At 42.8% G+C, this 24226-nt stretch overlaps 2 protein-coding genes across 2 annotated transcripts in view; both read left to right on the top strand.

The window, feature by feature from the left end:
• Positions 1-1458: 1458 nt before the first annotated feature.
• Positions 1459-13560, top strand: LOC139760908 (glucose dehydrogenase [FAD, quinone]-like). The gene is made up of 13 exons (XM_071684681.1): positions 1459-1867; positions 2382-2584; positions 2805-2994; positions 3352-3489; positions 4446-4570; positions 6489-6545; positions 6958-7071; positions 7798-7954; positions 8493-8650; positions 9913-10090; positions 10744-10817; positions 11131-11282; positions 13058-13560. Exons 1-13 carry the CDS (start codon positions 1726-1728, stop codon positions 13206-13208), a joined length of 1839 nt encoding a protein of 612 aa, XP_071540782.1. The 5' UTR covers positions 1459-1725; the 3' UTR covers positions 13209-13560.
• A 2502-nt stretch (positions 13561-16062) lies between these two features.
• The window catches only part of LOC139760909 (glucose dehydrogenase [FAD, quinone]-like), a 25258-nt gene continuing 17094 nt past the window's right edge, over positions 16063-24226 (top strand). Inside the window, exon 1 of the mRNA XM_071684682.1 lies at positions 16063-16572. The gene's annotated coding sequence lies outside the window, so the exon portion shown is untranslated. The remainder of the gene's footprint in view (positions 16573-24226) is intronic.

The following is a 24226-nucleotide window of genomic DNA, read 5'->3' as shown; positions in this document are numbered from 1 at the left end:
ATATATATATCTATATATATATATATATATATATATATATATATATATATATATATATATATATATATATATATATATATATATATATATATACTGATAGAAGACTCCTCTTCCTCGAGATTAAACAGTGTCTAAAAAGTCACCTTTGTCGAGACCATCACTGGGGACACGATCTCGTTGAAGAACAACCTAAGAGTCAACATTTCCCTGCTACTGCTAGTAGCGCAAATTTTGGCTTAAGCAGCCTCTAGAAGAATCCTGGTTAATATCAGCACCCTTTATAGAAATTGTTTGTGGGACGGTTCTATATATATGTACATGACCATTTCAGTTTATAGTTCCTTATATCCATCATCGAAGTCTCTCTAACCTCATATAGAAGATATCTAGTCGATTTAAAATGTAGGCCTCTCCACCATCACATTTTGTACATCCCTTCTCTTTACATGAGCCCTGTGAAATTAGACAATTATAAAGAGTAAGGGCAGTTGCTCTGAACAAAGAGGTAAGAGGTGGTATGAACACACAAAGGCTCCATTTCTACCCTCTCTCTCAATTTACATTCTTTTATCTAACGGTGCAAGTTCCCCTCCCACTTACTCGGCTCGAGCAGGGTCTTTCAGAGAGCTCATGCTGTAGTCATCTTTTGGGTAAAGTTCTTGATTCTAATTAATGCCGTAGGTTCCCTTCGTTAATTCATAGTGAAGGTCCTTAACATCAAATAGTTATGAAGGTATTCTCCTCTATCTCATGATAAAGGTTCCTTTACGTATTATTAAGAAGTTCTCCTTCCCACCTTATGATGGTGTTGCTTCATCTTAACTTGTACTTAAGGTTACCCCTTACAACTTACATTCGAGTTTACCTTTTTATAGTCCATGCTGGATATCTATCTCCGGCTGGAGTTCCTGTCTCCAGTTTATGGATAAGTTTCCTTCCCGTCAAATTAGGATTCAGGTTCTCTTTCCAATAGATGCCAGGGATCACACGACAAACTACCTCAGATGGTTCTCCTTTCCAACTCGGGCTGGAGGTCTCTACAACTTGTTACGGGTTCCTCCTCTAATTTCATGCTTTCAGTCCTTTTCCCAAATGAAGCTGAGGGTCTCCTTCCCACCTTATACTAGATGTTCCTTCCCCACCTTATACTGAAGGTATCCTCTCCAATGAAGGCCACCTCTTCATCTCGTACTGTAGTTCCGTCTACCATTTCCCAATTTAGGGTGAAAAATCCCTCTTCCAACGTAAGCTGGAGGTGTCCCTTCCATGGTTTCAAATGAAGGTCTTCCTCCAGTTCTATTGGAAATCACATCATCCGGAGCTGAAGGCCCTTTCTCACTTCCTATGTTATGATAAGTATTACATACACGGAAGATAAGACCTTTCCAGTGTATTTGCCAAGCATGACAAGAAATCAAAGATATAGGGGAAAAAAAGCCACTCAAGTGAAAGACTTTAAATGCAATCCAGTTCTTTTGTTTAGTTTTTACCGTCAGTTACAGTTTGTTTTTTTTCCCCATCAGAATCAGTGACTCCAAAGGTGTAAAGAGACTATCATACGTAAACGTAACCAGTCCCGCTGCACCCGTGAGCTGTGCAGGGTTAACGTGAGGAGGCTGCTTGCTCAGAGTGTACCCGCTTGGATTAGTGAAAGAACATTTCTATCTGCGAGGCGCTGCGCGCTGTCGGACGTACAAACAACCACGGCCAGACAACGTAGCCAACATGGTAGTGCAACTAAGTAGGCTAACACAGGGAATCCCCAGTACATTGCTGCGGTTACTGGTGCTGGCGATGCTCCGAGGGGCCGGGAAGCACGATTACGACGCTTCAAACTCACTGCTGCGTCAGTATGACTTTATCGTCGGTAAGTCTCGGTGTCGCCACCTACCTAGCCTAGCCTAGTATGGTGTGTCGGTACTTATTAAATTAAAAATCCAGATATTGATACGTATAGCGTCAAGTTACATACTATTTTCCTTCCGTAAACAAGGCCTCGTTCAGCTTAGACGGTCAAGCAGTAAATTACAGGAACTGACTAATACACCGGTGATTGAATAACGTTCAGCGGATATTCGGATAGGAAGCCTTAGAATTTTACGTATATCTAAAAGAGCAAGTAATAAACAAGGATTCGCTCGTATTGGGACAATGTGTAGCCTGTAATTCATACAAGGTGTCACCGTTTAAAGAATAAATAACATACCATAAGTGATAACATTTTTGGCTGCCTCTTGAATGGTACTACAACATACCACATATGAATATGTACGAAGATTACAGTACACTTACACGAATGAGGGCAGTAGTAGGTAGCATTGCATGTGTGGACTGCACTATGTTAGGCAGCCAGCACCGAAAAATCGTGCTTTTTCCTGCAGTGGGGTCCGGGTCTGCCGGTGGCGTGGTAGCAGCAAGACTGGCGGAGGTGAGCAGTTGGCAAGTGTTGCTACTCGAGGCTGGAGGACCCCCGCCGCCGGAGAGTACGGTTCCAGCCTACAACATTGCCCTACTAGGATCCGACGTGGACTGGAATTACAGAACTGTACCGCAGAAACACGGACTGCGTGGCTTTGTGAACCATGTAAGCTGCGCAGTAGGGCTACAGGCCCGTGATGGACAGGATAGTAGTAACGTTTTACATGCAGAGACGAACTGGAAAGAAAAATAACTCTAACATTGGTTTGCTTCCTGGATGCGAATGATCATTAGTAAAAATATAATGTTAATGGCTGAATACATACAATGAATGGTGATCATGTAACGTATTGATTATCATTACAGTTTATATTTTTACTCTACAGACGGGCCATTTTCCCCTTGGGCGAGTCTTGGGCGGTACTTCTACCATAAACTGGCTTCTCTATGTCCGTGGCAACAGGAGAGACTACGACAACTGGGAGACGATGGGGAACCCAGGCTGGAGCTACAGGGACGTACTGAAGTACTTCAGGAAAGCTGAGGACTACAGAGGAACCCGTAATATCCAGACAGGTGGGTGGATGGTGACTGCAGCTGCTGCACAGCAACACTCACAGGCAGGAGTTAATGGTTACAGCAGCTGCAGGAGTCGTGTCCAGCTTTAACAAATTTATTCATTTATTCGTACTTATTCATAATTCATTCTAAAATATACCTGGAATCACGATGTCCGTGAATAATATAATTTTTTCCCTGTCTTTGGTTGCTGTATTCCTTTCTCACCCATACGTGACCTGTGATAACCAGTCTACAAACACACTTTACTCTCTCCATCCCACACAACAACACGGTGGTAACTCGCGCTGTCTCTCCGCAACTTTACATTATAGCAACGTATGTGTACTTAAAACTCACATTATGTATAAGCAGCATCGCAGTACCATGGGCGAGGCGGCCCACTGGTGGTGGAGGACAAGACATGGGGAGCACCCGTCACCAACGCCATCCTTAGGGCAGGGCTGCAGTTGGGCTACGACGTCATCGATGCCAATGGACCGGAGCAGATAGGTAGGTACTGATGCACCCGGGGTCTCGACAGTGAGAAAAGATGTAGAGGATTATGGAAACGTTTTGGCTCTGAGAGACGAGAAACTTATGATACATAACAGGTAGATTGTAATCATGAGGTAAGGGATTATAACTACCAAAGCAGGTAATTGTAAATACTAAACATGTAATCATTACTATTAAGTACGAGGTAACAGTAGCTACATAGTTGGTTATTTGTAACTTGAAAAAAGTGGTGACTAAACAGATATAAAGAGAATACCAGGTTCTTTCAACACAGACGGATGGGAATGTTTAATGGAATGATACAGAAAAGTGTGACTCTGACGACAGAGTTACGACATGTAATGCTTGTAAGAAAAAAAAAGAATGCGAGGAAATAGGGTCAGTAGGCGAACACTGAATTAGCAACACAAATAATCTAAACATTTCATACTAACTTGCAAAAAAAGACTTTCATCACAATTTCACCTGTATGTTAAAGAATGGTAGTGTAAAATGTTCCACTTTTACATAATTATAACCTTTAGAAAGCCATTCATACATACTTTCTATGAAGTGGAAGGTTTTTAACAATGTCTCTTGCCTCTAGGGGTAATACACTGTGCATGCTTAAATAGATAAATTCTTAGTTAACAACGATACTAACCATGTAAACTTCAACAAACAATGAAGAACTCATTTCGAATTCGTTTGAGGAACGTCTCAAGTGTGTTTTTTGGAAGTAAACGAGAAGAGAACGATTGAAGTTGTACTTATAAACTACACAGTGCATGTTCTCGCTTGTTCGTCTGGGGTATAGCAAATACTTCAATCATGACTATGTAGAAGACTCGCCTCAAGGAGTCCCCTTTGCAGAGCGAACTCGCTCTCAGATCCTAATGCCCTTGAACACTACGTGTAATCTCACAGTCCAAGTGACGTGACTTACAATTCTTGATTTATGGCTAACTCAGGTTTCACCATCCCTGACCTGACGACGCGGGACGGCCGTCGGGGATCCACAGCTGTGACGTACATTCAGCCAGCCTCCTCCTCCCGCCCCAACTTGCACGTTGCCTTCAACTCCCACGTCACCCAGGTATACCCCTCACTCAGGTGTACTCGTTTACTCACATACTTGTTACCAAGCCACACTCGTCTCCTAGGTACTCGTTTACTCACATACTTGTTACCAAGCCACACTCGTCTCCTAGGTACTCGTTTACTCACATACTTGTTACCAAGCCACACTCGTCTCCTAGGTACTCGTTTACTCACATACTTGTTACCAAGCCACACTCGTCTCCTAGGTGCTCGTTTACTCACATACTTGTTACCCAGCCACACTCGTCTCTTAGGTACTCGTTTACTCACATACTTGTTACCCAGCCACACTCGTCTCCTAGGTATTACTCGTAACCCAGGAATACTCGTCATACATAGTTTATAATCATCACACTCGGGTGTCACCTATCTCCTAAATATATTCGTTGTGGACATATTTTTTCCATTGCATTCAATCATTCCTAATCTTCATTTCTATTTATGGATGAAACTGCGCAAATCTACAACCTTAGGGATTGATCACAACAAGCAATCTAAACAAATCCCCTAAATTTCAAATAGTAATTCACAAATGGAGATGTCTCACCGGAGCAGATTAACCATGAAATGCACGATACTTACACCAAATAAATATTCCAACATTGCCTCAAATGACCAACTAACAAGTCGCCATATAAATATTTCAACATTGCCTCAAATGACCAACTAACCAGTCTACTATAAAACATGGGGCAAACTACGTACATTATGTACACAGATATAAAATAGAAAACGTATATATATAACAACAGAATTACCTTAACCACTGCTCGCTCGACACACACTGTATGAGCTACAAACCACCACGACATAACTTCTTATTCGAAACAGCAAAGTCGAACCATCGCCAGTTCGAAACCAACAACATTGTTCCAGACTTCATACTAATTCTGAACTATATATTTCCTGCATTAGAAGACATATATAATACGAAAAAGAATATGGTAATATAATGAAAATAACTCTAATAACATGTGACACGACGTAGGAAGATAATGACACATTGTAATAAGCTCGAAGCTTCGGATCCTCCCATCAGGACTGACAAAAGCCCTGCTGTTGCGTCAAGTGCCGGGGAAAACCTAGAAGAAACAAACAATAGTAACACAAACCATTAAGTCCATCCTTAAGTATCAGATTCTCTACAAGTATAGTGGAACACAGAAACAGTCCAACAGAAAAAAAAGAAAATCACCTCAAATCCATTCTCTCTCCGTTTTGAGTTGGAGTTGAATTGTCTGGTAGTTTATCATCCGATTGTTCTACTACACTCAAAAAACAAAATGATACAAGCATACACACTACAGTTTGTCCATGGCAGCATTACCTGCATTATCCCAAACCTACAACTGCTTCTTCACGAAGTTCATCCATCTTCCCAAACGGTGTAACTATCTCTTCAACCATACTGTCACTTGACTCCCTTCTTGATGACTTCCTAACAACAAAGATGCCGAAAATAATAAGGCAAAAATGATAAAGAGGACGCAATCCTCGCCATGACAAGATTGGATTCTTGCAAATCACCCTCAATGTTTGCATTTGGTTTTAAGTTACCTGGTCGGGTGACATGCAATCTTTAGAAATGATTTAACTGAGGCAGTGTCTAAATTTCTTTCAGGCTTGTACTCGTGCTCAGGTCACCAGTGCTGGCAGTTAGATACTCAGAACTAATGCGGTTAACAACAAACACAATGACAAAGAAATTAGGATAACTAAAATACCTATTTTTCGTACTTTGATGAGACAAAAAATGTACATAAATGAAAGACCATAAAGCCCAAGAGAGATATTAGGATAAACAAAACAAAACCAAAAAGAAATTAAAGAGAACGTAACTTATGAATAGTTTTCTATAAAAAAAAGCTTGAAGGGAAGACTTAAAATCAGTAATGAATGCTCCTGTTTTACAGATACTGTTTGGAGAGAACAAAAGAGCAATTGGAGTCCGCTTTGAACACCATGGAGAGGTATGTAAAGCTTACTAAGACGTGGACCGCAACCGCTGACCACAGGCTATGGTTGACCTCCCTAATGCGACCTGATGACACTCTAAGAATGACCCATCCATATGACCGGACCATGGTATCACCAATTTACTTAACATGCTTGCAATCTCAATGGCTCTCATTGGACCTAATCACATTCCCAGAAATCCATTTATGTGACCTGCCCTCACTCCAAAGGTTAAATGTTCTTCAAACATCCATATTCATTTACTTCATTTGGAGGTGAAGACGAGGTGACCATCAGGCTTTCCCAGTATCTATGGCAACACTGTAAAATCCCTGACATTTCCTGCAGTTGAGGACGAAGATGAAAACAAAAGGTGATCTTCAGGCTTTTCCTCGATATCCATGACGTCTGTGACATTTCCTGCAGGTGCGGACGGTTCTGGCGCGACGCGAGGTGGTTGTGTCTGCAGGAGTGGTTGGATCCCCACAGTTGCTGATGGTGTCTGGCGTCGGGCCAGCACAACACCTACGACAACACGGCGTGAGCTGCTTTATATATTTTAACTCTACGCCACGGGCGTTAGTGGGAATAGAGGAGGACAGGCTCTCTAAAGACATGGGCCCTTGGTAGGCTAAGGTGCATAGCGCATATCCAAACGACAAGGCTGAAGTGTGGAGAATCTATAAACGACTTGGATAAGGTGTGGCTAATCTATGGGCGTCAGCAGCAGAGTTCTAACTGTTAATACTTGCAAAATACTACAAAAGGCATTTCCAAAATGTCAGACACAACACTCACACACACACACACACACACACACACACACACACACACACACACACACACACACGTCCCCCTGTATGGACCTATATATTCACAGACACAGTGGGCCCACTATGTGCCAGTAATGGTATCCTGAGACCACACATACAACCTGTGCCACTAATGGCACCCTGAGAACACACACACACCTGACTTGTGCCAGTAGTGGCACACCAAGACAAGAGCTCGTGCCAGACTTAGTCTCGGCGAATCTAAACACAGAGACACACATGTGGGAGTTTGTTGCGTTCACCAGGTACTTCTTCATCTAACTTGGGTTAGGGCAGAACTAATTTGGATGTGTCATACGGTGAAAAGAACCGAGAGAAAAAAAATTACTGATTGGTTAAGAATTCCAAAAGCTTAAAACAAAAGATCACATGATGGCGCGGATGTGTATGATTCGGTTCCAGTACGTTCAGTGTCACCCACTTTCTCCTTCAGATTCCCGTGGTACAGGACCTTCCCGGCGTGGGTGAGAACCTACAGGATCACCTGGCTGTCTTCGGGCTTACCTGGACGCTAAACAAGGGCGTCTCCAGCAACCTACTTCGTCTAGCGAGCCCCAGTCACATTAAGAACTATGTCCACAATAATCAAGGTGAATTCATTTTATCATTTTGAACGTCCGAAAAATGTGTCACTTGCCCATCGTGTCTACGCGGGATTTCATGTCTAGAAATCTGCCCATTGCTGCCTTCGATCTCGTGCGTCGTCAGAACCACATGGATACGTTGTTTAACATTGAGCCGCAATGAGCCGACGCAGAACTTGGGGTAGAGAGTTGGCATGTAGCCTACCTGGAGAAGGTGTCCCTCGTAACAGGAAAGACACCTACGGATGATAGCCCTTATGAAAATTAATCTATTAATTACATTTTCTGTAATTTAATTAGTTACATTATCAATGTCATTCATCCCCCTTCTTCAAGGCCCACAAGAGGCCCCGGGCGCGCGACCTCTCTCGTTAGGACTGTGTCTACATCTGAGAGAAGACATTGCTAACATGCAAAGACTAACAGGCAGTTATAGCACACACACTCTGGTCGCCTCATAACTACAATTTCTGAGCAACTGTAGTCGATTAGTTTCCGTTTTTCCATTCGTCAGAGTTATTGGTACAGAACTCGTCCTCCGCAGGTCCGCTGACTTCACCCGTTGGCATCGAAGTGGTGGCCTGGAGCCCGGCGGCGGAGGGCGATCCACTGTGGCCCGAGGTGGAGTACCTCTTCTCCTCCCTGACGCTCGCCCTCGACTACGGCCTGACCCTCGCCAGCGCTGCTGGCTTCAGGAGAGATGTAAGATCTCAAAGATTTTCTATTTTCTTTAAACTGAAGAAACTTTTTTTTTTCCAGAAACGAGCAAGAAAAATAGTAATATATCTTTTTGTTTGATATACACTGGCCCCGTCTATTTCTCCACCATCTGCAGCTCTTACTCTACACCATTCACACCACCATTGCTATTTCTAATCATTCACATCACCCTTGCTATCTCTAATCATTCACATCACCCTTACTATCTCTAATCATTCACACCACCCTTGCTTTCTCTAATCATTCACATCACCCTTGCTATCTCTAATCATTCGCACCACCCTTGCTATCTCTAATCATTCACATCACCCTTGCTATCTCTAATCATTCACATCACCCTTACTATCTCTAATCATTCACACCACCCTTGCTTTCTCTAATCATTCACATCACCCTTGCTATCTCTAATCATTCGCACCACCCTTGCTATCTCTAATCATTCACATCACCCTTGCTATCTCTAATCATTCACATCACCCTTGCTATCTCTAATCATTCGCACCACCCTTGCTATCTCTAATCATTCACATCACCCTTGCTTTCTCTAATCATTCACATCACCCTTACTATCTCTAATCATTCACACCACTTTGCTATCTCTAATCATTCACACCACCCTTGCTACCTCTAATCATTCACATCACCCTTGCTATCTCTAATCATCCAAGCTACACCTCAATAATCTACACCAACGTTTCTAAGACTACTGGGAGCTAGACATTCTGGATACGTCATGCTTTGATGAGGGTTCCTCTTCGACGCTGGTACGTTTTAAGAAATCAAAGGGAAAAATGAACATCGATATCTATCCTTTTACAAGGACAAATCTTTATCTAAAATACATGAAACAAGTTCAAAACGAATGATAAAAAACATGTAATCGCATCCGTCTTAATTAAGTAAGTTTATTACCAGTTTTCTTTAAGGGTTTAGATACTGTAGCTAGAATGTATTAGCATGCATCATTTCCTACTTAATCTGACTGCCGTTCCTCATCAAGAGTTTATCAGAAATTTGAAGTCATATTCATGGGTCATGGGTCGAATCATATGAGTCGTATTCATGGAAGCGTAGGATAGAAAACCGCTGATCAACACCACTTTAGTCTATCCTTACACAATCCACCCCATCCACGTCTATTCGCCCACAGTCTATCCCTGTAGCACTATCTTCCACCCACATCATTAACCTGCAACATGTCAAGGTCTCTGCCTAATGCCCAAGCCCTCTGGTTCGACCACCAGCTCTTCAAGACGTACTTCAAGTCGATCAAGGGTCAGGAGGGGATGAGCATCTACCCTGCACTGCTGCGCCCCAAGAGTCGGGGAACCATCCGGCTGAGATCACGTCGCCCTAAGGATCCTCCTCTAATTGACCCGAACTACCTCAGTCATCCTGATGACGTGACTGCGTTGATCAGAGGTAACGACCCTAACCATCAATATTCTTCTGTTAATACCTGGTACACTTGTTAACTTTAACGTTAATATCATTATGACTTTCGAGAGCTAAAGTGTCTTGGAGCCTGTATACAAATCGAACAAGCATTAGAAAAATATGAGATTGTACACTTTTCCATGCTGCCATTTCCCCCAGAAAATATAGAAAAAAAAATATCTTTTAACGGTGTATCGTATTGTAAAACTAAAATATCTTTTAACGGTGTATCGTATTGTAAAACTAAAATATCTTTTAACGGTGTATCGTATTGTAAAACTAAAATATCTTTTAACGGTGTATCGTACTGTAAAACTAAAAGATCTTTTAACGGTGTATCGTACTGTAAAACTAAAAGATCATTAGGTAAAAATAAACGAACGTAAATTCAGAAAAGGCACTAATTTTCAACCGGTGGTGATCAGTGAATTAAAGCCTTTTCATATCACGGCATCTCGAAGGCCTACTTGGCAAGATATGTTGCAGTATGGTAAGAATTGTACTTCTAAAAGCGAACAATGCCCCTTGACTTCCCCAGTCCCAAATATTCCTCACTATGAAATGCCTCTTAGTATACGTGTATACCATGTGACATGATCAACTTTGCCACCAGTATAAGTGTCTCTGGGTTTCCGCAGGCATCAGGTTTGCCCTGTCAGTTGGAAACACGTCGGCGCTGAGGGAAGAGCACGGCGCCAGGTTCCACGACCAGGTATGGTAGTTGTCTGGTAGATATGGTAGACACAGGAGCACAACCACCATCAAATCATACAACTCATACTCTTAAAATAACTATAAAACCCGTAACTGAAATATGTAACTGTATAATTCAGTCTGTTATTACACACAGTGACTGTCAAGTGGGAGTACAACGCGAAAATTAATTCCAATGCATAATTATATCTTGATTATAACAAAAATATGTGATATGATAACTTCAGGTTTGATTATATGCTAATTACGACAAGTATGTGATATGATAACGACGCATTTTTTACTTCTATGTTAACGTGCCTCACGTGAAGGTACTGCCGGGGTGCGAGCGTGAGGCGCCAGGCTCTGACAGCTACTGGTCCTGCTATATCCGTCATATGGTCAGCTCGGCCTATCATCCTGCTGGCTCGTGCAAGATGGGACCGTCCTCTGATCCCCTGTCTGTCGTCGACCATACCCTGAGGTATTCTGACATATCGAGAAGAGTCCATTTTTGGTGTGTGTGCGTGTGGTGTGTGTGTGTGTGTGTGTGACTACCTATTTGTTGTGTGTGAGGAGAGAGTTTCGCATCTCTTCAATCACGTCTACTCTCATACGACCTTTCAAAAATCACGTACGTATGCTGTACGGATCTACTCATCATTCACTTCATTCCATTCGTCCAATGTTATTTACTATAAAGGTACCTCATTACACCCTCTCTAACATGTTTCTCTCTTAAGTTTCATGTTTTGGCCGCTAGTTGTTGTATCCTCGCATCTTCGAAGTACGGGGCACTATCTATACCATCAAGCTAATGTAAAATTTAATGGTATGTGATTAGACTGCCACTCAACCTTATCTTAGGTGGTGGGCAATTTAAGGGCTCTATCCTTGACCTGCAAATCAGCTATTTTGATTCCTGTGCCGTCTATGTTGCCCCTTAGCTATTTTGATTCCTGTGCCGTCTATGTTGCCCCTCAGCTATTTTGATTACTGTGCCGGCTAAGTTGCTCCTTAGCTATTTTGATTCCTGTGCCGTCTATGTTGCCCCTCAGCTATTTTGATTCCTGTGCCGTCTATGTTGCCCCTCAGCTATTTTGATTCCTGTGCCGTCTATGTTGCCCCTTAGCTATTTTGATTCCTGTGCCGTCTATGTTGCCCCTCAGCTATTTTGATTACTGTGCCGGCTATGTTGCTCCTTAGCTATTTTGATTCCTGTGCCGTCTATGTTGCCCCTCAGCTATTTTGATTCCTGTGCCGTCTATGTTGCCCTCCTCTGGACCTTCTCTGTTATATCTTTGTTCCTTCAGGTGCGGCGACCAACCTGAGAAGCAGATTCTGGTTTTGAACTAATGTGAGATGTGAACAGGTTGTCGATTATTTCCTTATCCAACCAATGATCTAGTTCAGCTTCCATTGTTCCTTCTGCTGCCGTGTCAACTCCTAGTTACCTAAAACACTCCAATTCCTTCAAGTTCTCTCCCTTAAACCTCTTACTTAACCTACCCTTTCTCGCCCCTCTGGTACTTCTCATTCCTTTACTTCATTCACGTTAGCTCTCATCTCAGTTCTTCACACACACTCCCATCTAAGAAGCGAGCCTCAGGAATTTCTCTCTTGAATCTGCCATCAGGGCAGCGTCATCTGCAAACAGAACCCGACCCACTTCCCAGGCACCCTCACCCCTTACATACTGTAGACCAGCTCTTCTGCTCAAGACCCTCGTATTCACCTCCTTCACCGTCAGGCATCCTCGTAGAAGACTCATCTTCACTTGGAACACTAGTGCCTCCACCCCTCACACTCGCCATACTCTCCGAAAGAAGCTCCTCTGCAACTTATAGTCTCTCAACCCTCCATCCCCACCCCAACCAACACCGTAGCACCATCCACAAAGCATCTGTCAATCCCTATTACACGCTTTCTCCATGACCATAAAAGCTGGATTTAAATCCATCTCCTCTTCCTAGTTTTTCTCACGTAAGATTTTTAAAGCAAACATCTGGTCCACACGTCTACCACTCGTAAAGCTACATTGCTCCTCCCTAGGCTCATGCTCTGTGCATGCTGCCACCGTCTCAGTTATCACTCTCCCAAGCACCTTACCAGACACATCCACTTTGCCTATGTATGTATGTTATATTTCCTTAATATACAGTAAATCGATATGGAAAACCATACGGGTTCGAAGCACACTGACATCTACACATCTGCAGGAAGCCCCACTGATAAACCTTTTGCAATCTGATCACCCAGGGTGAGAGGCGTATCTGGACTGCGCGTTGTGGACGCCTCTATCATGCCGGTGGTCGCATCTGGCAACACTAACGCTGCTGTCATCATGATCGGGGAGAAAGCGGCAGATGACATCAAGAAAGACTGGGGAGCCTCTATACAATCCCTCTGAATGGGTCTCTCGTGTAGAAGACCCAGGTGGAACAGGGTTTCTGGCCACCTGCTTTGAAATGGTTTGTTTCAGAGCAGATCTGCAAGACAGGGACGTGCCAGTTCACTAGTGCTGAGTGCAGGCAACGTGCTATTACACCTCACAATGAAGATCTGGTGGGTACTACAGAGAACTTGTCTACTCTAGACCATCAACTCCAACTGGGTTAGTTTACAGCCTATTCTTAAAAGTATCAATAAGAACAACTTTCCGATTTATTCTGATGATTACAGGAAAGTATACTGTAGATGTAGAATAAGCCAACCCTGGGAAGCTAAAATTGAAATACATTTGTTAATCACGGTGAATTAAACACATTTTCATTCTTACGTCCCTCTCATACATTTTCTTTATTAGGTCTCTTTCTTTAGCTGTTTGTGTTCCTTCTAGAAGATGGAAATGTGGCTACTTTGTACTTAAAGTCTGTCTGTTTGTAATTGTTTATCGAAATATTTTCATATTCTCTGTTAACATGTGCTACAGAAAACCCTCAACTACTTTTCTGATAATTAAGGTGAAATAATATATATGATTGCATAAAAACATATGTTTTACAGTGGCAAAACTGGTCTTGTAGTCCAGAAACTAAGTGCCTCTTAATATTTCACTTCCTTATCCAAGGATATGAACCTTGACATGACCTACACAATAACCTCGCTACGTCCTGTTCACTTTTTCTTTTTAACAGCAAAATTTTTGCAACATTGCAAAGTCTGTTAGCTTCCTTTGCGCCGCGTAACGAAATAGATACAGATCATGAGATATTTTTTTCCAGATACGGGTCAGGGAAAATATCTGACACAGGCATCGCCGATTCTGTTGAAAATGAAGGATAACAATATGGTTCCAAACTTGCAAAGACTTTCACCATATTCTATTGTTTCATTCCACACTGACCTTCGCCAGTTGGATGATTTCGCGGTTTTGTTCAAACATGACTAGGAGATTCGAAACAAAAATCCCACTGACCCGTCTCCATTTAAACAAATTTCGAAATGCTCTGGCTCTCCTGGTCACGAGAAAGATGAATTTAATCAGTAATTCATCATCATTATGCACAAACAGTTGAATGACTTAGATTTTGTTCCTACTGCAGACGTAGCTGCATGGGGACCTGATGGTCCTGGCCCTCACTCGTGTCTGATTGCCCAACTGCTCAGCTCGCCCCTGGCACAGAATTAGCCCCATGGTTGTGACACTGGCTCCTCCACTCACCTGGTGGTGATGTGGCATGGCCCCTCGACCTCCCATTCCACCGAAAACGTTATGCTCGAAGTAATGCTATGTTACCAACCCCAATTCCACCTTAAACTCACTCACACACACACACACACACACACACACACACACACACACACACACACAGGGGCCTCGCTGGTGTTACTGACCATAAGCCAGCACGGGCTCGAATCCTTAGCGCAGCAGTCGGCCCACACCCAGCCCAGGTGTTCAGCCTCCCCATGGGGCAGGTGGATAAACGGGTACGTGACTTATATACATATAACATGGTCACACCAGTTTGTGATGTTGACACCTAGTTTCCATGTGAAACTAACATGTTTCACGAAAGAAATCCGCCTCATCAAGTGTAAACAATTGGCAAAGTTTCAACACTCAACACAAAACAAGCGGAACCAGTAGATCTTCTTACCGCCATGTCTGAGCAGAGACCGAGGGACAAAGGGCGGCGGAAAGAGGTCAAAGCAAGTGAGTGGACTAACTAGGAGGAAGGAAGAGGAATGGTGGGTGACCTGGGTAACGGATTATGCAGCTCACACAGACACACACACACACACACACACACACACACACACACACACACACACACACACACACACACACTGCATCCATCCTAATTGCTTATATCAATAACTCTAGCCTATCCCAAAGTAACTTCAAAGCTCATCCCGTCAGGAACCAAATCATTATGAATGAACCATCAGAACTGGAGAGCATAAACAACAACAAAAAAAAATGGTAACTGAACACACACCTCGTCACCCAGGTCACCCACGACATTCATTCCCCCCCATCCCCACACCCGCCCTTTTAATGACCTCATTAAACCTTTCCTGACCTCACTTCGCCATCCTTATCCTAGTGTAACGGTCGAGGTTAAGTCTCAGATCAGACATGGCAGTAAGCGAGTCCAGCGACTGGTCAGTGCGTTTGTGGTGGGTGTTGAAATTTCGTGAATTGTGTGCACTTTAACGAGGCGTGTTTTTTCTTCTTCTGTGAAACGTGTAGTGTATTGTAAAGTTCAATAAACCATTAGAACTGCTGAAATGCGATTATACTTACGTTGAACACATCAGTCAAAAGTACGTGCTAGTGTGATCCTCTCTCACACACATACACACATACGTATATATGTGTGTGTGTGTGTGTGTGTGTGTGTGTGTGTGTGTGTGTGTGTGTGTGTGTGTGTGTGTGTGTTAAGATGAATGACATTCTAATGAAAAAAGGGCACATAAGCATATTTATATATCTTCACAAAGGAGGAATGATGTGTCGCCTCAAATTCTCAGGTAATAGCTTTATGTTCTTCCGCTCGAGACACAAGCCTAGTCAACCTTTCTGAGGCGTGTAAGCGACCCGGGGTTTTGTCTACGGGAATGTTATCGCTCGACCTTATACTGTCTTTTGAACCTACTTAACCTTCACCCGCCCGAGCAGGTCTCCTCCATCAGGGTCGCACACACACACACGTAACACTACCTGATTCCAGCGTCCATGTCTGTGAAGGTCGCTGACGCAACTTTTTCCGCGAGAGCTGAGGGTGGGTCTGCTGGGGAAGCCTGGCGGTGGTGGTGGCGGCGGATTCGTTGTCAGTGAAGTTTCCGTCACCTGACGGGTCGGTGGTCGTTTTGCCTCACTCTCCACTGCTGGTACTTAACAGTCCAGTCATCCAACATAAACCTGAACTCGCTGTAAATGCTCACAATTTTCCAGTAATAATATTGCTTACATCTGTGGGGGGTCAGCTTACAAAAAAAACTCACAGAGTGCGTTTAAAAGTGGAAGTGTGTGCATAGGGAAAGCAAAATATATGTGAAAGATGCTAACATTTTTCTAAAAGTTGAATGTGGCTTTTAAGTTTGTATATTCAAAATTTTTTGGTATTACCAAATATATATAAATTATTTAAAGAATGAGCAACGCAACACAGGAAGTGTGACAGTGTTCCGATATACTTCCGAGTAGAAAGAAAAGAACAGAAGCTTTCAAGTACCACTCTGTAGCATCGCACACTAAGATAATTGCAAAACAACATAGTGGTCTTGACGTGGCTCCTTAACGAAGAGGAAACTGATCATTAACTTCAGTAAGTACAGTCTTGTTGTTCTCGGTACAGTCCTAGTTTAAGACATTAAAAAGAAATGTGCATTAAAAAACAGACTAGTGATAAAAGCATGTATGTGCGTAATTACTTAAATTACTTATTTGTACTGTAAAGGGGAGGGAATACTCCACTCATAGGGACCAATCTTTGGAACTTTCTCTGTTACCACACAAGTTCTTATACTTTTGTATGCTGTCCGCATTTACAGTCTCATCATTCACTTTATACCATTCATCCCCTACTCTTATTTCAATAAGAATACTAATTTTCTTCTTTTTTTTAACAAGTTTCTTGCTTGATTTCGTGTTAAGGTCTCTGTGCATGTGTGTGTGTGTGTGTGTGTGTGTGTGTGTGTGTGTGTGTGTGTGTGTGTGTGTGTTGAGAGATAATTCAAAGTATTTTGATTGAAGAGGAAACAATCACTCATCAGGCAGTTTGCATCCTATCTCCTGAAGTGTTGCTGGACACGAATCTAGCACTCCAAGCTTTCACTTTCCTTCAGCGCCGTCTGCTGGTCAAGTACAACTCCCTGATGGCTGGTGAGCCAAATTATTACTGTCAAGAGTAAGTGTTCTGTACAGCCTACAAAACCTCTGCACAAGACTGGGGTTCTTGTGCCACGGGCTCTCAGAGTAAGTGCTGTTGAACTACTTCTATTTATACATTGTTCGGCTCAGAAACGCCAGGTGTTGCAAGGTCAGTTATTTTCGTGTTCGTCTAGACATAAACGACAGCATCGATCCGCTGAGAGACTCTGAATCGCTTAAGAACCACCAGTGAATCACCTGAGAGACAGTGATTCACCTGAGAGATACTGACTCAACTTAGGGACAGTGAATCACTTGGACAGACAGACAGACAGACTAAACTGGTGTATACAATATCTTACGACAATCTCGTCTTCAGATTCGTATATCGCTACCAAACAGACTATCACACCAGTCAGAGAAATAAAGAGCATGATATTACCTAGTGTCATACAAGTATAAATCATTATCTCTCATGTGCCAATTTCTTTTTTTTTTTTTTTTTGTCGAAGGGTTATCTATTACCATCACGTCTTTATTTCCTTGAGTGACATAACGTGACCATGTCGTCATGTCTTAAGCAAACAGCATTTACGACGAAATGGCATGTGTGGTATTTACAATGATATTTCCGCTCTCTTTTAACGTCACCGGTACGGTGGTTCAGGAGACTAATGACAGATCATACCAGTATCAAACAGCGCAAGTCTTATCTGGCAGAGACACTCTCTTCCATCCTACAACACCTACATGACCCTTACAGGTACATTACTCACCCAGGAGCATAATAAGCCTCGTCATTTCGAATTCTGGCGAGTACACGCGGCCCCATTCTGGCGAGCACACGCGACCCGTTGCCCTTCAAAGCCTCACCCCACAGTAACCCTCACCCACATCTTGCCTCTTCCTTTCTAAAAGTATGATTCGAACAGGAAATGTCACCTGTGCTCCTTGACTACAAGGAAGGAGCATGGCTGGCAAGAAACGGGTACATCACACCGCAAGTTTACCCATGAATCTTTGTGGTTTGTGGGCGTCTTGACCTGAATGAAGGAGTTAGATGCATGACGCTTGTAGATGCCTGTGGTCTACGCTTTATTCCGAGGCAACATGCGATAATGGTTTGTTCTTGTATCTGTCTACAAGCAACCTCTTAATTTCAAAGATGACTTGCATGTATATATCATGTTGATAAACTCTGTATCCATTGTTGCCACGAAGATGTGACGAAATTATACAATTTGAGCATTGTTAACAAATAACAGTAACATGGCGTGTTATGAGGTATGCAATTTGTATTGAATTGTGAATGGGTGGTGAATTGACGAAGAGTCCTGTGTAATGAACGACAGAAAGTTGATATTACGAGACTCCTTTATTCACATGGCTTCGAACGTCTGAGAACTAATGGTCACGATAGCCGGTCCACAGTGATCCTAGCCGTTCATCCTCTCACAGGGGCTAGTCGATAAACTGGGTAAATATATACACATACATATATACATGGTGTAAATGAGATGGCCTTGATGAGAGCATTCAGTCGCCTGGGTCGTCTCAGCCAACGTGGAAAAAGGAAATCGAGAGCGGCATTACTTGCGTCACGCTGGTGATGCCTGCAGAGAGGAGCATCTGCTGCTGCTCACCATGCGGAGCAACACAGCCAGAGGGAGAAAGTATCATTAACGTTTGTGGCTCGTGCCTTACGGCTGTGTCTGCTGCTATGCCTCCTCAGCAATCATTTCCCTCCGACCCTCGAGCGTCGTCCGTCTATCCGCATCTGTAGACTCTGAAGATGTTACTACGACGCTGTTCTATTCGTAAACAACAACTCTTATAGACACTGTAAGACCTGTTAAATGTAAGAGGTATAGCGAGATCATTCACAGATCCAGACTACATATAGACCGTATACTACAGTGAGGTAACAAGACTACCCAAATCCATATACTACAATGAGGCATCGACTCGATCAAACCTATGTACTTACAGTGAGATAACAAGGCTATCCAACCCGTCTACTAAAGAGAACGTTGTTAGCCAGTCTGTTCATAATGTTACAAAAAAAAAAATATGTAGTAATTTCTTATAGACTGCATCTGCCAGCACGGGACCTAGAGACAGTTAGGTGTTGGAGTATGCGAAAGGGCAGCTCTAGCAAGGTAAGCAACCTGAGCTAGCCTACTACAGGTACTTTCGAGTCGATTCATGAAGCTAAATCTGAGCCGTCTAACCACGCATTACTTTCACGTAATTACGTGTGGCTAACTCTCCCCGAGTCGTGGTTTTGAAATGTGTAACTCCATTCACATGCTCACAACCCCCCTCCCTAACCTCACCAGGCCCTAGAAAAGTATAACTTTGATTATACATCATATGACAGCTTTTGAAATATGCTTCATAATTTTGACCATTTTATCATTAATCAGATCATATGATGTTTAAGTAAACCCCGACTCCATAGACAGTTTCATAGGCAGTGTTGGAGGTGGTGTTCAACTTTCTCTGATCTCCATTGCCCTTAAGATTTTCCTGAGACGAAATGTAGTACCGGCGGCTCCGCTTGCCTCACTGGCACTGACTTGTAACAGTGATGAAGGATGTCCACTGTTGCTCAGTTTCCCGTTGTGAAACACGCGACGCTACTGGGCCACCGCGTCAACGACCAGGGCCTCCAGCTGGAGGGACAAGGTGGGTTCGAGGTCGTAGAAATCACCACCACAGACACTTGAACTCGTCCTAAACACCATGAGATCAGAATGTAATACGTTAGTCTCTGAAGCCAGTGACAGATAATCAGATATTTTCATCGAAGGGATTCAACTAAAAATGCTATGGACCCCACCTTATATAGGCCTTCGGGAGCATGACGAAGGTGGTGCTTTATTTGGTAAGGAAGCTGATGAAAAAAACATTGGTTCGTCAATCAGAAATACTAAAACTGTAATTTGGAAGGAACTAACAGACCTCCTCGAAGCAAACAAATGAGTATTAGACAGACACAAGTAGAGGCATTTTCCATTACAGTGAAACGTATGAAGTAGAATATGTATATGGAGAGAGCAATAAGATCAGCAGATTACAAGATGCTGTAAATGCTAGATTATAAAGTTCAGGGCCAAATGTCCGGACACAAAATAGAACACTGTCTCAAGACAGTGAGCAATTAGAGCTTTTTAAGGATAGGTCTGAATAAATCCTGCGAGAAATAGCATAACACATTGTTAATAACAAGATACCTGAAATATTAAGATTATATCCACTTTTTTGCATCTAGTCTGTATGAGAAACCAACTTAGTAACAGTTTATTGTAATCATTATCTGCCCACTGGGGTCTGACAAAAATTCTTTGTGACCTGAGTAACCCGGTTCTGCTACCACTCAATGGATGAGCGTTGGGTGCACAATAAACTCACCGCACTGACAGCAGATCGACGAGGGTGTTTGCAAGGGAATGATAAGATTCATCCATAACTTGACGAGGTTATCCGCAAGTGCATGAAAAGGTTATCAGTAAGATCACACGGTCAAATGCAAATGTGTTTGTGTGAATGACACTCTCCTTTTGTCTATCATGATGTGGTTGTCTGGAGGGAAGGGGTTACTCTACTCTCCATTGGCAAGAGAAAACACAATGTGATAAACGATGCTCATCTGTGGGGAGACATTGAATGATACATCATGTCGTCTTACACGAACATTGAACTTTGTACAGGTTGTGTTCCTCTTCGAAAAGTGATAGTAGACTTTTGGCTTTGAATATCGTGGACCCACTTCCCCCTCATGATGACATGCTTGGGCCAAGAACATGTCGGACACCTCTTCTTAAATGACATGCTTGCAGTCAGGAACTCATCGACCTCCCTCCTTTCATATGCTTGGGGTCATGAATTCCTTCCTCCCCCTCTCTTCCCTCCTTCTCATATATGACGCTTGGGGTCTGGAACTGGTCGGCCCACTTCCCTACTTAGATATGCTTGACTCCAGTGTTCGCCGTACCATCTCCTCATCTGAGAACATTTTTGTGCTCGCTACGTGATTCTCATCATGTAAGTGTTCGTATGTGTTAGGAGAAAGTTGATGGTGCTCTTGACCCTGCCCAGAATCTTTGAATTTAAGGAAAAAAAAAAAGGAAGATACATGGCATTAATCAGACCTTTCAAACGCCCGATTTAAAGTCTGAACAAACAGACTCACGAACAGAGAAGTCTGAAGTCATTTTTTGATGTAGTGATTCATATTACTGACATAGTGACATTTATCAGCACTAGCAATAGACGAGGTTCAATGATACATTACTCTGAACACTTTCATTTTGGATTGGGTTAATATATATATATATATATATATATATATATATATATATATATATATATATATATATATATATATATATATATATTCATATATATATATATATATATATATATATATATATATATATATATATATATATATATATATATATATATATATATATGCAGGGAGTAGAGTAAGCTGACCAAGCGACACTTTCTTAAGTGGTGATGCTTGAGAGAGAGGCTTACAGATGTACTTGAAGATCGGTTCTATTTGCTGCAGGGAGACAGAAGAAAAACAGAGACATTGCCATGCCAGTGCTTGCTGCCCTTAGGTTCCCACGTCATGTACCTCCCTTGTCTGGAGGGAGGGGATGAGAGGGTGATAGAGTAACACTCTCACTTTCATGAGGAGAGACGTTAGAAATATCTCATGTTGTAAGTGTCTTCAACCATGACCTGGAAGCCTACCGGGGGATGATTAAGTATTTCTTGCGATAATGTTTCCGTCGAGTGGCTGCCCTCGCTTGGGAGTTGCTCAGGTCTACACGAGACCAGTCGCAATGTAGAGAAGGTATGTCATTAATCTCTTTGTCTCTCTCTCTCTCTCTCTCGCTCTTCGTGAGGAGGAGGTCGGCGTCAGCCAGTGTTGACTTTACGCTTTATACTTTTATACTTCAAGAGTGTTATACGAGTTGTCTTATCTAATCTCTTCTTTCTTTTATCTTTTTTTTTATCTAATGGTTGCCGAATATTGTTATCTTCATTGGTCCTTCCCTGGTTGTTTTGTCTGTGCGAGTACATCACTGGGGCTGTCCGGGACATGGGAGGATCTATTTACATAGAGCGGCCTCCAGGGAGTCAGCTTCATACGTTTTTTTTGTCGCTCACAAACTTGCCCACTCGTGTGGGTTAAGGTCACGCCAGTGTGTGTGTGTGTGTGTGTGTGTGTGTATGTGTGTGTGTGTGTGTGTGTGTGTGTGTGTGTGTGTGTGTTGCTTCTCTCTCTCTCTGTAATCGTGAGACCTTTCCTTTTCTTCCTTTCATAGCAGGTTTGTTTCAACAAACAACAGAGTCTAAGGCGAGTGTCAAGTATCTATATGACACACACACACACACACACCAGTGTTGACACGTAGTTTCATGTGCGGTGGTCAACACATACATAATGTATCTTGAAAGACATATATAGAAAGCTCGTGCCCGGCCACCAAGGTCCAAACTTCTGGGTATATAATTCAAGGTGAACTTTTTTCCCCTTTTTTTTATTGACGACGTGTCTCTGAGCCACCTTACTCAGAACACAACGTGTGGGTCACATTCCACTGGGTACAGTACATGTTTCAGGAATGGTATAAATACAGTATCTCTTGAAGGAGAGGTACAGGTACAGAGTGCAACTGAAGAGAGAGAGAGAGAGAGAGAGAGAGAGAGAGAGAGAGAGAGAGAGAGAGAGAGAGAGAGAGAGAGAGAGAGAGAGAGAGAGAGAGAGAGCGTAGCGGTACAGATAGGTGCAACACAGAGAAATCAAGACGGTACATAACGTAGTTAAGGAACTGGAAACGGAAAACTTAATTCCTTTGAACCAGTGTGTAAGTTACTGTATATAAGTCACTGTCGCCATAGAGTGGGAGGGAGACGAAATTTCTCCAGTCAACTTATAAATTAGGTGTCTTAACTAATCCGGATTTCAGTAAGTCATCTCCTTCATAATCCACGTAATCTGACTCGTTAAGTCATATCTTCATTATAATCTTTGGTGTTTTCAGTAAGCTGGCTCTCTCATCAGGTCATCTTCACTATCATCATCTTCCCATAAAATTGGACGAGATTTCAAATATAAACAAAAAATATATACACATGAATAAATATACACATAGATATGTTAACTCGCACACACACACACACATACACACACCTGGTTTAGGCTGGTGTGTGTGTGTGTGTGTGTGTGTGTGTGTGTGTGTGTGTGTGTGTCACGCGCGCGTGTTTACGTGTATGCATAAAACATCAAAACCGACTACCAGTCATAAATTCTCCCACAGAACATCCGAAACAACACCTCGCCACCTCCACATCAAAACCCACACCACCACATCCCGGAGCGACTGTCAGAGCCCTGTGGTGCCTTCACCCCCATACCACACAGTGCGCACCTTCACTACCGTATAGAGAGGTTTCCCTATAGCTCGTGTGTGTGTGGCACGTTCCCTTAACACACAGCGTGCCTCCCCGTCGTTACGAAACTTGCGCACTTTCTCCACAACACTTTACAGCCGCTTTATGAGCTGAGTCACAGAATGGCCACCTGTAGACCGCTTGCAGATGGTGCATCATATGGGTTACATGAGCCGCTTGTAGAATGGTGTACAGGTGGTGCATCATATGGATTACATAAGCCGCTTGTAGAATGGTGTACAGATGGTGCATCATATGGATTACATAAGCCGCTTGTAGAATGCTGTACAGGTGGTGCATCATATGAGTTATAATGGCTACTTGTAGAATGCTGTAAGGCTATGCATCTGGTGTGTTATAAGGGATACCTGTAGAATGCTGTGCGTATATCATCACCCGGGTTATACACAATACCTGTACAATGCCCCAACGGATCGCACATCACATGGCCTATACAAAACACCTGCATCTGATTGTCTTAAAAGTGACAGTGTGTTCCTACCAGTCCTTGCTTCTGTAGTGTGTATATCAGACTATTCCATTCACGTGAGATTAAACAGCTTCAGCAACGATGAATACAGGTAACTACAGGGGTCCTGCATCCCCAAGGCTACGCTACGCTCAGGAGCAGGGAC

Source organism: Panulirus ornatus, chromosome 38 (assembly GCF_036320965.1).
Source record: "Panulirus ornatus isolate Po-2019 chromosome 38, ASM3632096v1, whole genome shotgun sequence".
Lineage (NCBI taxonomy): Eukaryota > Metazoa > Arthropoda > Malacostraca > Decapoda > Palinuridae > Panulirus > Panulirus ornatus.
This window is presented reverse-complemented; position numbering and strand designations above follow the sequence as displayed.